Genomic DNA, 17,677 nt, shown 5'->3' with positions numbered 1-17,677 from the left:
CACTCATTCTGTAAGTAACTAAAGACTCAGCTATAGAGCTGTAAATAAAACGTTTTAAGGGTGTTTTAAGTGCAATATACAATGTGACACTAGATGGCAATGGTGATCCTTATGGAAAATTCAATGTATTTTAAAAACACTTTAAAAAAAGTAATTTCAGAACGTCTTTTATATGTATGCAGATGCCACCTTAGGCTGTGCACCATTTACTGTGGCTTGGGTAAACTTCCACACTTGCGTCTGAAGCAGAGAATTCATGACGTTGGCTATAGTTTGTTACGTATCTTGCAGTTTCTAGAGAAATACTGCTGGTTGGTGCACTTTCTCTTAAACCAAGTTACATCTGATTCTAAAATGTAAGTTGAGGTGTACATTTTAGAAACCTTTTGTGCATGCATAGATAGTGGCTTCCTGGAATAGTGGTTGGGGTGGTTGCAGATGCACAGCAACAAATCAGGCAATGCAGGGAAAACAAATAATGTAATCATATGGTGCATACAGAAATGTAAAACGCAACTTGAAGTGCAGGAGGGAACTACCTCACTGAGTTTTAAGTCGATAAAGTGTGACTGCCCTTAGAGGGCTTTTAGCGTATACCTTCAATAATTCTGGAGAAGAGGATTTCATCCCTGCATAACAAGATTCACCTGCCAAAATGCATTGCTCTGTGCAGCTATTAAAGGTTCTGGACTCCCCCAATCATTACTTAACCCCTGACTCGTCCCAAAGCAGTTCCTTGCACCAGGCAGTAAGCTTCGTATGTCTGCCTTGCACACACCGTGAAGATGGCCTCCTGGCCACCTTCCACAATTTGTGTGTGAAGCTGTTGGCTGTGGGAAAGGAATGTTTGGAAGGAGAAAAAGAGCAACTAGTTTTATGGTCTGAAAAGGGAATTTCTACGTGGACAGCTTTACTCACCATGGCACAGAAGCTGCTTCTGATGTATTTGTTTTCAGCCATCCTCCTACACATGGCAGGCTTGGGAAAGTCTAGTTGATAGTGTATTGAATTGGGTCTTTGGGTTTACAATTTGCAAAACAAGTGGCATCTTCCCTTTCCCAAATACTTACTTACCACACAGGGCCTAACCATTTAACTTGGGTCTGTCACTGAGCGAACCCTTATCAGAGAGTCACAGCCAGTTTTACACATGGGGCACATTCAGTAATTGGGCATGGCCATTGTTGGAACATAGGAGCATGTAACAACTCTTTGATATCGAAAGGGGGATGAAGGAATAGAAATTGCAGGAGGAAATTTGGGTAAACATGAATTGGTTTAACCAGGTTTGGCACACGACCAGGCCAACTAATAATTCATGTGATGAAAGAATTATTTTTTCATGAACAGGGCTATTCAGAAATAATTCTCTCACACAAATGGGTTTTCAGCCTCGTTTTCAGACACGTTCAGTGCAACTTTTGCTTATTTCCAGTTTTCCTATTGTCACTCCCCCTACTCCTTCCCCACCCCAGTTATATCTTGCAAGAAGTCTGTTCTTGAAATAAAATTTCATTTCTCAGGTGTTTGTAGATTATTCCTTTTCAGCCTGACCAGAGAAAGCTCTAAGTGATCTTTAGGGTTTCAAAGTAGCCCTGCTTTGAGCAAACACAGCAAGTGATTGGCAGCCTGTCCAATTGTGGGTTATACTGAATGCAGTTGTGTCGTGGGAAATAGCTTTACTGAGAGCAGTTTTACCACAGTTTTAATTCTGATTGCTCACCAGTATGGCATTTGTTTTTTGCCCCACCCATCTCCCTCTGCTTTGGACTGTAATAATTTTAGAAATATGAAAGGAAAACTCAGTGATCACTGATAGTCTTAGCAGTTGTGAAACAAACAGAAAAGGCATTTCAATGCGAGCATAAACATTCCTAGTTTGAAAAGCAATGCTCTGTGCAGTCATTTGTATCCCAGCATATTCTGTTCAAATGCGCAGGGGCCACATGACTCTGTGGTGGAGCATAGCAGGAGCGGGCGAGTCTTTTACTGGAGCTGCTCCTGAGTTGTGAACAACATCCTGACACACACAGATTATGCTGGTGTGAAGTCTTTCCTGGAATTAAGTGGTGCAGGAAATGTCACTTGCTAAATGTCTAGGTTTCAGAGTGCTCTTCCAGTAAAAATGGTGGCAAACTGATCGTTAAACCATGGTGTGTAACGTATAATTTTTGCTACTCCCACAGATATTCTTTTAGCTTCCCTTAGCATTCTTCAGATATTTTCCCTAATTATGAATTTCCAAATTTATGTCTCATTTTGCCTTAGGCTCTCTTTCTCCTCCCTGCCCCACTTTTTAAAATTCCATCAGCCCAATCAAAACACTTTTAAAAATGGTTTCCTTTGCAATTTTGTCTAAGCTGGAGCCTTCAAAACCATCTCAAATGTCACTTTGGGTGAAATGAGGCCTCCACACAACGCGACTGGGCAAAGAGTTAGAAAGAGTTAGCTGTATCCTCCCAATAAGCTTGCAAAGTCCTTGCCTAGAAATGGTGCATTTACCTTGAAATGTTCTAATCCCAAAGAGAAGGTGCAACCACTGCACATCCCCCCTATCCCTCCCTGGTCACCTGGACCATCCTCTTCCTGTGTGTTGTATGTCAGACTTAGAATTCTGACTATGAGAAGGGGGTAGGATGTTGGGCAAGGTGACCAGTTGAAGAACAGGCCAGAAGTCATAGCAACTGTATTCTTCTTCAGTGCCTTGGAACACTAAAGGTGTAAGGAAGATAATCTTCTCTAGGCTACTCTTCCGCCTTCTTTTCCATCCTCTCTCCTCTCACAACATGGTGCTTCTTGTTTTGAGTTTTCACTTATTCTCCTGCTGCTATACCATCCTCTCCTCTTCCATATCTCTGACTTTGCTCGTCTTATTACTTCAAAATATTGAGCTTGCTTTCCAAACCCTGATCCTCCTTAGTATGTTCAGGCAACTAACAGGCCAGCCCCAGCCCCGACCCTTACATCATCAGCCCCAGAGGCCTGCACAGAACCCTGGGAAAAGCAGGAGACCTCATCACGCAGAACCTACATGCCTAGATCTGTGTGTACAGACCTTCATCTTAATTTCCCCTTACAACTACCTGGTGAAGTCATGGATATAGCTAACTCTTTTTAATTCCTTTCTAGTTTCGCTGTTCGGCATTCTGCTTTCACCTAATTCTGCTTTCAACTGCTTTCAACTTCTTCTTCTTCATTCTTTTAGGATGCCTCCATCCCATGGGCCAAATTTGGGTCCCAATTTGGCCTGAGAGCCCACTTTTCCACACCCACCCTCGCCCCACCTGATGTCATATGAAACATGGTTATAAAGGAACACTTGGGTGCTTAAAGTGAGTTCCCAATTATCCCTTTTCAAGGGATACTAAACTACGGTTTTAAAAGGATCACACAGAGTGCTGGTGCGTGCTGCTCAATTTGTGGGAGCGTCTTCTGTTGTTGCCTTGCTTCTGGGGGCAAACCATGATCCAACTTGGCATTACATTTGAGCTTGGGCTCCTGCTTTGTTTCTCCCAAACCAGGAATGAGCAAAGTCAAGAACAATCTTTGATTTCATCTCATGGTTTGTTTGGAAAGAAACAAACCTTGGAGCAGCAAGCTAGGGAAACAGCAAAGAGTGTCTCATCTGAGCCCTGTGCACCTGCATCCTGTGTGCTCATCTTTAAACCCTAATTAAGCTGAACTATGATTTAAAGAGATGTGCAAACCAGGGCACCTCCATAAGCAGCAACTCTGTTCTACGATCTGAGAGCTAAGATTGAAGAATCGTGTTCCTGGAAGTCACCTCAGTCTGACAGTGCAATATTATTATTATTATTATTATTATTATTATTATTATTATTATTATTAGACATCTCAGTTGGATAGTGTGTCACTGATTGCTGCAGACTGCACCAAAACCCAACCATCTTTATGTGTCAGACTGAGGGCTATTTATCTTAAAAATGCAGGCTGGGATTCCTACTTCATGGGGAATGGGGTGGGGAAAAGCAGTATGTTCGCCTATCATTTTGAAATGGTTTGAATGGCCACAGGTTTAGCAAACCTGAAATAAAGCACACCGCTTAAATTCTATGTAAAACTAAGGAAATGGAGCAGATACAGATTTATAGGCCTTGCTGTGGTCAGTTCAAATGTGCTTTTTCATCTCCTGGGTCAATCCCTGAAATAACTGGGTCTGCAAGTCTACAACAGAAACTAGCTGTCAGTGGTGTGGATTGGCTTGTACCTGTGATATCACCTCCTTCCCCAATCCCAGGAGCAGTTTTTTAAATGTTTCATTATTTTTTTCTCTGAAGGCAAAGTATGAAGTACAACTGGCACTTAAAACTACATAAATAAGGCAAGGAGCCCCATAAAGCAAACAGGGAGGTTTTGATTTCCTGGTCTGGCCATCTGTCTTACATGGTACGAAGCCCTGGGATAACTGCCTTCACACTAAGAAGCTTAGAAGGAACAAAACAAAAAATGAGAACAATCTGCTCAAGCGCTCGCTCCACCTCAGAGTGCACGTGAGAGAGTGCTCATTTGCCCCCACGTTGCAAGTTTGTTTGCTGCATTTCATATCCACCTCTTTCCCCAAATTTTCTTCACCTATGAAGTGTACAGGTCAGGGCTCCCCAATCTGCCAGTTTTTATTAATGGCATAGATACATTATAGACTTAAACCAGTTCAAAACCTATTCCCCTTTCAGCACTAACAAAAGTCATCATTTTCTCACCAAGAGGATTTCCACTAAACTAGAGTTCCCAATATTTTTCGGAAGAAGCTGTGAGAGTTTAACTGATTTAAAACCAATACACTTTTGTAGTATGAATGTACTCCAGTTTTGTATAGGTGAATAGCCATCCAGGCAGTAAGGGCTCTAGTAATTTTTCATCAACAAGGTGCTCAATAAGACTGTAGACAATGTGCCCTTGGGAAAGGATTTTGTAGACTTTTATAACACAGTGGAGATTTCCAGCCTCAGAAAGCAGTCCTAATCGTACAGAGACTCTGTGATGTGCTGAAGACTCCTTTCATGCATGACAATTGTCCTATGTGGGATATAACTTTGTTCACTGCCCCATAAGATAAATAGATCTGCCACACTGCATTCTTCATACATGTGAATGAACATACCGTTTCTTACACAGAAGTGATATAAATGCAGGATAATTATTATGACAGAACTGGCTCTTATTTCAATGTAGGAATAAGCAGATTTGTTTGGTTTATTCAGTTTCTAGCATTTGTTTCAGTCCTCCACATTTCCACAACAATTAAAGGGGCAGGGGGGTGTTAAAAATTCCCATGACAATTAATCAGCATTTTACTACAAATTTCCCCTAATGTTCTTGTTAGCATCCGTCTGTCTTGAGAGACAGTGGAGTGTGCCTCTGGGAATGAAGCCAATCTGCTGTGTTAGCAGTGCCAAAGTAACCTCCCTGGGTGCAAGGCTGGGCAGTGTGCATGGAGGTCCTGGGCTGCCCAGATGACAAGACTCTCTTGGCCTCGCTGATGGGGTCGAAGGGAAAACCGAATAAGACATTTGGCACCAGCTTGGCTGCCAGAAGGAGGCTTACAAGAAGCCATCTTGGGGACTCCACTCTGGATTTGTAGGGTTTACTCCTTAACCTTCTCTTTTCCTGAAGATATCCTGCAAGGCAGCAGAGGTTAGCTTTCCTTCTCCTAGATCGGCTATGTTCCCAGGTTGACAGGCCCCTCACTTCCCTCTACAACACCTTTCTTGACGGTTGGACCCATTCTTGGTCTCGCCCACCCAATCTGCCAGAGCTTGTCTTCACATGCAGTGAGTCTCTAACTCACTGAGTGTTTAAAACCCATTGGCTCCCCTCACCTGGTTTAGCTGGCCAGGAGAAGCCGTTCCCGGGGTGTGGCTGCTGTCACATGCTGACAGCTTCTAGGAGCCAAAGGTGAGAGCTGAGTGCAGGATGGAGACCAAAAGTGGACAAGCTACCTCAAAAGGAGCATGATGTGTCCGCCACCAGAAGTACTACTCCTCCCCTAACACCCCATACACTTCAATATACACATTTGTTTATATTATTATTTGCATCGTGGTGGACACTTTACCCTAGCATATGCATTTTTGTACACATTACTTGGCTGGAGAACTGCAATGAAAAAATTGGAGAGGTGTGAATTTCAAAAGATGGCTATGTTTTAGTCCATGTACTGTTTCAGTGTGAATTAGGTAGGTTTGTATTTAAATGAGAACTGAATCAAATCCCCCCCACTCCTCCCCACCCCATGTAAGAAAAGGTAAAGGACCCCTGGACAGTTAAGTCCAGTCAAAGGCGACTATGGGGTGTGGCACTCATCTCGCTTTCAGGCCGAGGGAGCCGGCATTTGTCCACAGACAGCTTTCCGAGTCAGCATGACTAAGGCCAGCATGACTAAGCCGCTTCTGGCGCAACGGAACACCATGACGGAAACCAGAGCGCACAGAAACGCCATTTACCTTGCCATCGCAGCGGTACCTATTTATCTACTTGCACTTTGTGCTTTTGAACCGCTAGATTCAGAGGCAACAGGAGCTCTGGGGCAGAGCAACAGGAGCTCACCCCGTTGTGCGGATTCAAACCGCCAACCTTCTGATCGGCAAGCCCAAGTGCTGTGGTGCCATTTTGTCAGTTGTGATGAAGAGAAGAAAATGCTCCCCCTGACCTGTGGCAATGCCTGCAGAGAAGGAGAATACAGCAGGCACAGAAGGAAGCTTCCTGGGTGCCATGGCCTCAAAGTCAAATATCACAAGGGCATAGCTTGGCATCTCCTGGCCTTGTGAGATTGGGAGAGAGACTTGGGGTGAAGCCAATACAAGGCCTCATCTCATGTGGCTTAGCTTCTTTCATGCCAAGCAGGCAGTTTATTTCTGTAGTGTCTTATGAGTTGTGCAAAATGTGTGTGCAGAGTATAAACGTCCCCCCACCTGCCCCTGAATAAACCACCCATGGAGTCATGAGATTGGTATTTCTCCCCACATCATATCGGAAAGGGAAATACAAGCTCTGCTGAATAATATGCCTAGCCTCTCAGGGCACCTTAAATGAAAAGCAATACCAGAGGCATATTCCATTTGTGCTAATGATACCAAAGTGCATTGGGATGGATGTCTACTCAGGCTGAGGCGTGTAACCCTTCCTCTAATTTATTTCCAAAGAATTGCCTGTCGAAGGCTAAACAATCTTTTCATTAGTCCTGGAAGCTGACTCTGCGTCTTTATTCTTCCCTTTCTCCCTCCTCACGTTTTAAACAAAAGTACATTTCACCCCACCCCCCAAAAAGCGAAGACCTTGCGGAAAAACTCAGGGAGGGATGGTGGCTGTTTCACTTGCATAGTCTTAAGGGTTAAAGTCAAAGAGTTCAAGAGAGGCAGAGAAGGGGGTGCTGGATACTGACCCCCCCCAGGCCGCTTCCGTTGGAAAAGGGGCGTGGTTTAAGCAGCCCGGTTGCCCCGCCCCTTCCCATTGTGCTCTGCCCCCTTCCCTGCAAGGGTTCAGGTGAGTGCAAAACGTCTTGGGTCACAGCGAGCTTTTTGGGGAGGGCCTGGGGGAGGATGCAATGCCAGTGGGGTGGTGGAGGGGGAGATAGCCGGCAGGGAAGGGAGGTGGGTGTGCAGCTGAGGTGTCCCTCCCCCCCATTTCGAGTATTCTGAATAGCAATGTGGATACTATAAACACATGCAGAAATACAAACGTTTCCTAAATTTCAGCTGAGTTTCCTGTATTCCAGGGGGTTGAACAACCACTTTCTTAATAGGTTTAATTGGGTTTGGTGCTTTCTCTCTGCATGTCATTCCTTGAACAGCTTCCTGTGCCAAGATAAGGCTTTCTTTCATTGCTCTGTTCATTTGTGCATTTGACTAGTGTTGTGTGGAGGGAAATGCAGCCCCTGGGCTGAAAAATATCCCCCTCCTGCCCTCCTGTGTTTGAAATTCTAGAATAAGAAACTGCCTCTTTCCCCTCAGCTGCTATGTCTGTTCGTGACAGACCATGCATAGAAAGGGCTGGGGAAACTGGGCCTCAAGGGGGAGCACTTGTTAATAAAGAAATGATGACAGAGGAGCCCCCCTTGTGACACGTGTGGCATGTGGACTCCATGGCACCCTCAGAAACCAAGGCCCCCTGACCCTCCCATTTTTAAAAAGTTTCCCCAAAATCTGTTGTTTTTACAGTGCTGCAAGACCATTCGTTTTGGCAGTTGAGGGATTGGTATTATTTATTTATTTTGCCCTTTGTGAGAGAGAAATAAACTGGTTCCTTTGAGTTCTCTGGATCCTTTTAAATAAAGTGATCTGGACAAAATGGGTGAATTAGGAAACCTTTTTATTTTATACACACTTGCAGGTGGGGTAACCCAAGATCAGGCACATCATCAGGAAAAACCCATCTTATAAAGTCGCTTGTCTGGCCGCAAGTCCCTCCTTCCACGCCCACAAGAAACATGCCAGTTTACAGAAGTATCGCGTCCACCTCATTAACATTTTACCATTCCACTTCCCATGTTAATCATAATACAATACAATACAATACAAATACCTTTATTGGCATTTCAAGTTAAGACATTTCAAAATGACATGAGATACAAAGTCTTTCTTCTTCCTGTTTCCTATTTCCGAGAGATTTGAACTGGAGAAATCCATTCGATTCCTCAATAATAAGAGGCAGTGGGGTGAGCGAGGCCAGGGCCACATCCACACCATTTAAAGCGCTATGAAGCCGCTTTAAACACTCACGGCTTCTTCCCCCAAAGAATCTGGGAGCTATAGTTTGAAAAGGGTGCCGAGAGTTGTTAGGAGACCCCCCTGTTTCCCTCCCAGACCTACAATTCCCAGAGCTCCCTGCCAAGAAGGAAACCCTACCCCTAATCCTAGCACTACCCCTGACGCTAACCCTTAACTAGAGCTACAACTCCCAGAGTTCCCTGACAAGAAGGGAACCCTACCCCTACCCCTAACCTTAACCCAAATCCTAATCCTTAACCACCCTAACAACTCTCCGTCCCCTTAACCACCTACAGTTCCCAGAATCCCTGAGGGAAAGCCACTCCTGTTCAAAGCGTCTTCATAGCACTTCCAGTGGTGCGCCTAATGTGGCCTAATGTTTCCTCCCTCATTTTCTTCTCTCTCCCCACTGCCCCATCACTTGCAATGCAGCAGATGTCCGCCTGCAGTCTCCCTTCAAAGCTCCTTCTCTCAGGTATGGCCACGGCCTTTTCCATTGCTCACTGCCAGTATTTTGCGTTCATTTCTCCGATGTTAATATGGACGTCCTGCAGTTCTCTTCATGATTTTGAAGGCTGGACTTGGGGAAAACCTCACCGGCTCCAGACATCCCTGTAAGGCAAAGGCAAACAGTTGAGTGGGATGGCCCCCATCCAACAACGTCCCCCCAGACTCCTCCTCTGTTTGGCTGCCTGTTAACAAACAAGGCTTCCAAACCAGTTTGCATCCATCTCAGCCAGCGTAGCCTCGCGGCATCCACTAGCCTGAATGCAAACTCTTCCGACAACCATCCACCAGCTGCAACCTCGCCAGGTCCATTGCCAGACATCAACCAGCTTCAGAGCTGAATATCAGTCGCTTTCAAGTAGCGATCCCACCAGCAAGTAAACTTTGTACTTGCCTTCTCCTTGCTCCACAGCATCCCAGCACCGGGCGATTGCCTCCTTCCGCTTGCCAGCTTGCCGCCACGGGGCAGGAGACCACCATGGCTGAGTGCCACCGAGCTGCCCATTTCTCTCTGGGGAGGGCAACTGCCGAGGCTTGTGCCTTGGCCCACATTTATACCCGCTCAGCTGCCAAATGTTTTTTTGACACCAAAGTGAACTCACAGACAATGGCAGCAGCTGGGGAGGCATCACCACCACTCCCTCATCCCTCACAATGGTGAGCGCAGCTCAGCAGCCAAAACACACACAGCCCATGTTGTGCCAATATCTGTGAAGGCCACACCAGAAACCCAAGGAGGTAGGAGGGGGACATTTTTCAGCCCAGTGGTTGTATTTCCCTCCACACAACACTAGTCAAATGCACAAATGAACACAGCAATGAAAGCAAGCCTTATCTTTGCACAGGAAGCTGTTCAAGGAATGACATGCAGAGAGAAAGTTAGCCTCTCGGGGGGGAAAGCACTTTTTCATCAATCAATCATTTGTTATATTTGACTAAAAGCCATGAACTACTGCCATGCGATCTACCTTTGAAGGTGACTCAGAAACTACGACTAATCCAGAATGCTGCAGCTGGACAGGTGACTGGGAGTGGTCACCGGGACCATATAGCACCAGTCCTAAAGGCCCCCAGTATGTTGCCAAGCACAATTCATAGTGTTGGTGCTGACCTTTAAAGCCCTAAATGGCCTTGGCCCAGTAAACCTGAAGGAGCATCTCCACCCCCATTGTTCAGCCCAGGCACTGAGGTCCAGCTCCGAAGGCCTTCTGGCAGTTCCCTCACCGCAAGAAGCAAGGTTACAGGGAACCAGGCAGAGGGCCTTCTCAGTGGCGGCGCCCTCATTGTGGAACGTTCCCCCCATCAGAAGTCAAGGAGATAAAGAACTACAGAACTTTTAGAAGATACCTGAAGGCAGCCTGTATCAGGAAGTTTTTTATGTTTGACATTATTTTTTATATTTTGCTGGAAGCCGTTCATAGTAACTGGGGATAAGTAATAAAATATTATTATTTATTTAACTAAGAGAAAAGTTATGAACTAAGCGCACGAACAAGATGTAGTGTGTGCACCATTTCATGTTTTACTGGAAAACCTTAGGTCACTGTTAACTGGTAGGCAGGGCCTTGGGGGGAAATTCCCCCTTGAATCTGACTTATGGCTTCAGCACTGCCACTACAGAGTGACAGTGTCATCATAATTTCACCATGGCAACCAGCTGCTTCATGTCCACTTATTTGAAAGGTGGGTCATTGAGTATTTTATTTATTTATTTATTTATTTATTTATTTATTTATTTATGTATATAATATTTATTAAGTTCTCCATTTTAATAATCCAAAAAGAGCCACATTAAAACATTCCAAATTACAATACAATCAAAAAAAGCCAAATATAAATGCCAAATTATGTATCTTTGGGTGGCTTCCCAAGCTCTGAATTTCACGGATTGCTAATAATCTAATATCACATTACATTTCTTAATTAGTCAATAAACCATTCCGATGTTAATCCTTCACTTAATTTTCATTTATGTTTACAACCACTGGTCTGTTCAAACTTTTGTCTTCATCGTTCTATGTGAAATATTTCCCCCCCTGTTGTCCACATTCCAGCAATTCCATTTTTTATTTCTGCCAACCGGAGCCATAATACACCACAGTCCCAGACAAAAAGACACCATTAGCCCCGGGCAGCCATCCAGAATTCCCCTCCATAGTCTCGCACCATCTTCCAACATGCTGGTACCTCTGCAAAAACAAAGTAGCTCCAGTCCAGAATTTTTTCCTTCCTTCCACTGAAGAGATAGCAGCAGAGGTCTTTCTTTCAAACCCACTTGTATATTTCAAACCTTTCAGGGGAGGTTTACCAGGTAAAACTGCAAATACTACTACTGCTACTACTACTACTACTACTACTAATAATAATAATAATAATAATAATTTATTTATACCCTGCCCATCTGGCTGAGTTTCCCCAGCCACTCTGGGCAGCTCCCATATATATCAAAAGTGAATAAAAAAGGCTCTCCTCCCCCTGGGGCTATACAATTAATCCATCAATTAATTCAATGAGTGGGTCAGTCCTTTGTACTGTTGTTTCTGCTCCTCAGCTATCTTTAGTTTCATTTTCTACACACAGAGATATTTTAACCGTCATTAAAAAAAAGGTAAAGGACCCCTGACAGTTAAGTCCAGTGCAGACAACTCTGGGGTTGAAGCACTCATCTCACTTTACAGGCCGAGGGAGCCGGCGTTTATCCACAGACAGTTTTTCTGGGTCATGTGGCCAGCATGACTAAGCCACTTCTGGTGAACCAGAGCAGCGCCCGGAAACTCTTGTTTACCTTCCCTCCAGAGCGGTACCTATTTATGTACTTGCACTTTTTGGCGTGCTTTCGAACTGCTAGGTTGGCTGGAGCTGGGACCAAGCTTACCCCATCATGGGGATTTGAACCTCCGACCTTCTGATCAGCAAGCCCAAGAGGCTCAGTGGTTTAGACCACAGCCCCACCCGTGTCATAGTCCACCATTAATCCTGGGGAGATATCCAAAACTCTGTCTTGGCCTCCTTCCAGCTGTTAATGAGATGATGCCTCCACACTGAAACGATAGCTCCATCAGGAATTCCTTTCATCTTTTCCTTAATGATCATTGCCAGAATCATAATCAAAATCTCACACAGTCTGTTTCGTAATTAAGATAGTGTCCACTGATGTATTTCAAGCCATTGTGTTTTTGTTAACTGACTTCCTCGAATCCCCCCCAACTGAGTTTCATTGTATCACCTTGTAACAGCTCTCCAAAATCATCTTTCTAATAAAATTAACTCCTTCAATTTATTATCTTCTTTTCTTTTCTTAATATTCTAAATCCACATTTCTTTACAATTCATTTTTATTTTAATCCTAAGCCTATTTGGTGCTTTCAAGTGACTTCTAATTATTTTCTATAACAATATTTGGCTAAATAATCTTTAAATTTCTTCCAATCTTCTTGATATTCCTCTTCTTTCTGATCGCGGATTCTTCCAGTCAGGTCGGCTGGCTCCAAAAAGTCCAACATCTTCAATTGTCATTCTTCTACTGTTGGTATTTCTTGGGATTTCCGATTTTTAGCTAGTAGCAGTATTGCCGCTGTAGTGGCATACAAAAACAATCTAACATCTTTTTGGGGCAATTCCAATCCTATTATTCCAAGTAGAAAGGCTTCTGGTTTCTTAACAAATGTATTTTTCAACATTTTTTTCAGCTCATTATAAATCTTTCCCCAGAAGTCTTTCACCTTAGGACACATCCACCACATATGAGAAAAAGTACCTTCTTTTTCTTTTCACTTCCATCATAAATTATCATTCATGTGGTAAATCTTTGCTAATTTTACCGGGGTTAACTTTCATAGTCTTATAATACTTTGCAGACAAACCATCTGGTCCTGGGGCTTTGCCAAGCTGCATCTGACTTATCACCTTGTCAACCTCTTGCCTTGTAATTAGTCCATTAAGTAGGATCTTTTTATTTTCGGGAATTTTTTGCAGTCCATTTACTTTGATAAATTGCTCAATTTTATCTTTATCTTCCTTTCCATTTTTATACAGTTGTTTATAATATTTCTGAAAACATCTTCTTATCTCCGCAGGGTTCTCCACAGACTTTCCTTCTGATACAATATTAGTGATAGTACTTTGTTTCTGTCTCTTTTTTAGCTGCCAGGCAAGCAATTTTCCACATTTATTTGCAGATTCAAAATTTCTCTGTCTCATCATTTTTATTTTCCATTCTATTTCCTGGTTTATGATCTGGGAATATTGAATCTGTAAAGCTTTAATTTTCTTTTGAATCTGATGATTCTTTGGTTTGGATCTTAAATTCTTCTCTTTATCTTTTAATATTATCTTTTTTCTCATTCTGTATATTTTTCTTGATCAAATTTTGTTGTATGAGGAATCCTCTCATTACTGCCTTACTTGCATCCCAAACGACTCTTGTTTCAACCTCTGAATTCAGCGGAAAGAGCTCCCGTCCGCCATAAAAGGGCGACCAACCGGAAGTCAGCAAGGAGTACATCTTTGTAAGAAGAACATAATAGAAGAGCAATCTTGAGAATGCTTCCTCCCTAATCAGTTGTTGGTTACAGGAATCACAACTGCCGCTGTCCTTCCACCTTCTCGATAGTTGCATGATAATCACTTCACTTTCATATGTAGGAGAGACTAGGACCCACAGCTCAGTGGCGGAGTACCCATTTTGCAAAAAGAGGGTGCTAGTTTTAGTTGCCAGCATCTCAAGTTAAAACAATCTCAAATCTCAAGGATTAGGAAAGACTTTGTCAGACACGTTGGAGAGCTTCTGCCGGCAGAAGTACCATAGATTGTACTGGGTTAGATGGAATCAGCAACGGTCTCAGTTGGTATATGGAAGGTCTCAGGCATTATTTATGCAGTGTGTTACTAGAAGTGAGAATGTTTGGGCTCAACTTTAGAACAGAGCCTAGAGAATAGCCCAAAGGCATTCTGAAAACGAAGCAGGTTTCAGCTTGGTCAGTGCTTCCATGCCAGGATAGGAGATCATATGGGATCCCTACACAAGCAGAGAGAGAAAATAATTAATTGGTTTAGAGCATACTTGATGTAGTCCAGAATCCTTGACCTTTATGACTACCTACTCTTCACTTGCTAATGCAATGTAAAAGCTGTCCAGTGACTGTTGGTTGTACTCAATTGCTTGCTAATGGTCAGCTGGTGTTCCTTCATGGGCTACTGAAGTCCAGAAGAAGTTTTCCAATCAAAATAGCTCATACTGATGAATTGTTCCTACCTGTTGGTTGGCCAGGGCGTTGGCACAAGGCGCCCTTTTCACACATGTAGTGGAACTGTGCACAGCTTTCCAGGTTTTAAGATGATGTCTTTGAAGAAATATCTGCAATAATTGGGACATACGTTGTAAGGACATAGGAATTAGCTTTGCTGAATGTTTTCATGGGAAGTAATCGCAATTTGCTACATAAAAAAATAATTGGTTGGCTTTTTTCATTAATAGCAGCATGAATCCCAACAGCCAGGTGCTGGAAGGACTTTAAAGGAATAAGCCTCCAAAATGGGTACAAGGTGTGGGAGGTCGCTTTGACTTGGAAGTTATCACAGTTCCTCTGGATTCCCTGAGGACACAAAAAGGCAGAGAGATTTTCAGCAGACTTGTGTATGTTTATAACCCACATAAATTGGCTGCTCCCGAGTGACCTGCACTAGCAGTTTTCCGATACCTATGGCTCCAATTGCCAGAGTTGTGCAAGAACAATGTGAAAACATTATTTAATCTATTTATTTAATTTGAGACAGATCTTTCAGGAGAGGCTCCAAAGGGATGAGGTTTGTTTTGGGGAAATGGGTATTGCTTTATAAAATAGGGTTGTCCGTCTGTCAGGGTGCCTGCCCTTCCATGCTCACTGTGCATATTCTAAATGAGTGGGAGGTGTTCCCTCCTAGACCATCTCACCAGTGGAAGATCTTAGGGTCTCACATTTCAGTGGCGCCCTGTGAGCCTGTGCTCCCCTCCACCTTTCCCCTTCCATTCTACATCCTAGTTGCGCCCCCCCCCCCCCCCCGCAGTGGCCCTGAGACTCTGCACCCAGTGGGACCAAACCAGTCGTGCTTCCCTAAATCAGCCTCTGATCTCAGAAAGTAAAGAACACATCTTGATTCTGAGGTCTGTTCATGAAATCAAGTCTTGCCAGCAGGATGTTCCACCAATTGATGTGAATCCCATTCTTTTTATACCACACAGTGTCCTAGAGCTGCACCTGTCCTGAAATGGCTCGCACACAGCTGCGTAAATAAATACCCCCTCCTTCTTTTTTTCTGAATAGGGTTCTAATCTATTGTGGTTGCAAGAAAACATAAACACTATAAAGGCCATCTATTCAGAGTGGCTACAATAAAATCTTTTTTTTTAAGGGGAGTGTCCGCCTGTGCCTCAAAACAGATAAGGAATTCAATGTTAAGGGCATCTAGTTTGGGGGGGGGGGTGCAGTGGGGACAATTTTCCGATCAGGCAGGTCTTCAGATGCAGCTTTAAAGAGTTTCCGTTAATTTGTTGTACTCTGTTCTTTTGGGGGCAGCCGCTGAGATCTTCACCACAGAAATATTTATATTAAAATGGCTCAAAGTGTAACTCCTCTATGGGTCCATACTTATTACCGTGGTACCTTGGGTTAATAACTTAATTTGTTCTGGAGGTCTGTTCTTAACCTGAAGCACCACTTTAGCTAATGGGGCCTCCTGCTGCTGCCGCCACGCGATTTCTGTTCTCATCCTGAAGCAAAGTTCTTAACCCGAGGTACTATTTCTGGGTTAGCGGAGTCTGTTACCTGAAGCGTCTGTAACCCGAGGTACCACTGTAATTGCAATCCAATACCAGGCAATAGGAAAAATAACTGCTTTTTAAAAAAGATAGGTGCTCACACAGAACTAAAAAAATAGTAGAATCATAGAATCATAGAGTTGGAAGAGACCACAAGGGCCATTGAGTCCAACCCCCTGCCAAGCAGGAAACACCATCAGAGCACTCCTGACATATGGTTGTCAAGCCTCTGCTTAAAGACCTCCAAAGAAGGAGACTCCACCACACTCCTTGGCAGCAAATTCCACTGTCAAACAGCTCTTACTGTCAGGAAGTTCTTCCTAATTTTTAGGTGGAATCTTCTTTCTTGTAGTTTGGATCCATTGCTCCATGTCCACTTCTCTGGAGCAGCAGAAAACAACCTTTCTCCCTCCTCTATGTGACATCCTTTTATATATTTGAACATAGCTATCATATCACCCCTTAACCTCCTCTTCTCCAGGCTAAACATGCCCAGCTCCCTTAGCCGTTCCTCATAAGGCATCGTTTCCAGGCCTTTGACCATTTTGGTTGCCCTCCTCTGGACACGTTCCAGTTTGTCAGTGTCCTTCTTGAACTGTGGTGCCCAGAACTGGACACAGTACTCCAGGTGAGGTCTGACCAGAGCAGGATACAGTGGCACTATTACTTCCCTTGATCTAGATGCTATACTCCTATTGATGCAGCCCAGAATTGCATTGGCTTTTTTAGCTGCCGCGTCACACTGTTGGCTCATGTCAAGTTTGTGGTCAACCAAGACTCCTATCCTTTTCACCTCATCCCTTTGGAGCCTCTCCTGAAAGATCTGTCTCAAATTAAATAAATAGATTAAACTCCCACAATGAGGTCACTGTTATTCTTCTCTCCCTTAATTTTGACCCAAATGCTCTCACTTTGGCTTTGAGGTTCTAAATCTTGGATCTCTTCACAGGTATACACATCCCTGACATATAACGCCACTCCTCCTCCTTTCTTGTCTGGTCTGTTTTTCTGAAATAGATTGTATCCCTCCATTATTACATTCCCACCAGAATGTAATAATTATCCCACCAGGTTTCAGTGATGCCTATTATGTCATATTTAGTTTGCTGTACCAAGAGCTCAAGTTCATCTTGTTTATTTCCCATGCTTTGCGCATTAGTGTACAGACATTGAAGTCCATTAATCATTCCCTCGTGTCTCTTCTTTAAGGATTTTTTCCTCTGCGTGCTGTTTGCTCCATTTGGTCTATGACATTTGGATGATCATCTTCATCAATTGATAGACTCCTACCTTCAGGAGCACTGTCTCCCTCCCCCACATTAGTCAGTTTAAAGCCCTCCTGATGAGGTTTCTGAGATTTTTGGCAAAAACATTCCTCCCAACTGTTGTGAGGTGCAGCCCATCGCTTGCCAGAAGTCCATCTTCAAGAAACTGCAGTCCGTGATCTAAGAATCCAAACTGTTCCTGTTTACACCATTTGCGAAGCCAGTTGTTCACTTCCACTATTTTTCCCTCTCTCCCTGGGCCACGTCGTTCAACTGGGAGGACAGATGAGATGACAATTTGTGCATTTAATTGCTTCAATTTCATGCAACGGTTGATCTTCCAGTTTCAAACTGAAAGCTGCTACCCAGATCCAGATACCTTT

The 17,677-nt window shown here is 43.7% G+C and overlaps 2 protein-coding genes across 8 annotated transcripts in view; one reads left to right on the top strand and one right to left on the bottom strand.

The window, feature by feature from the left end:
- The window catches only part of FRMD4A (FERM domain containing 4A), a 426,455-nt gene that overhangs the window by 194,177 nt on the left and 214,601 nt on the right, over positions 1-17,677 (top strand). The window lies entirely within an intron of this gene.
- Positions 9,126-17,677, bottom strand: part of LOC310744223 (uncharacterized protein) — a 70,246-nt gene continuing 61,694 nt past the window's right edge. The window contains exons 1-2 of one of the 2 annotated variants that reach the window (XR_014539411.1): positions 9,628-9,813; positions 9,126-9,338 (exon numbers count right to left, since the gene is read on the bottom strand). Coding sequence is in view for 1 of the 2 variants with exons in the window: in XM_083575361.1 (XP_083431487.1) it covers positions 9,247-9,338 (92 nt within the window). In the remaining variant the exon portion in view is untranslated. Of the gene's footprint in view, positions 9,339-9,627; positions 9,814-17,677 lie in introns of those variants that run through there. The other variant, XM_083575361.1, reaches the window with a different exon arrangement.

The sequence above is a fragment of the Podarcis filfolensis genome, assembly GCF_964270895.1.
Source record: "Podarcis filfolensis genome assembly, chromosome: 10".
In the NCBI taxonomy this organism is placed as follows: Eukaryota; Metazoa; Chordata; class Lepidosauria; order Squamata; family Lacertidae; genus Podarcis; species Podarcis filfolensis.
This window is presented reverse-complemented; position numbering and strand designations above follow the sequence as displayed.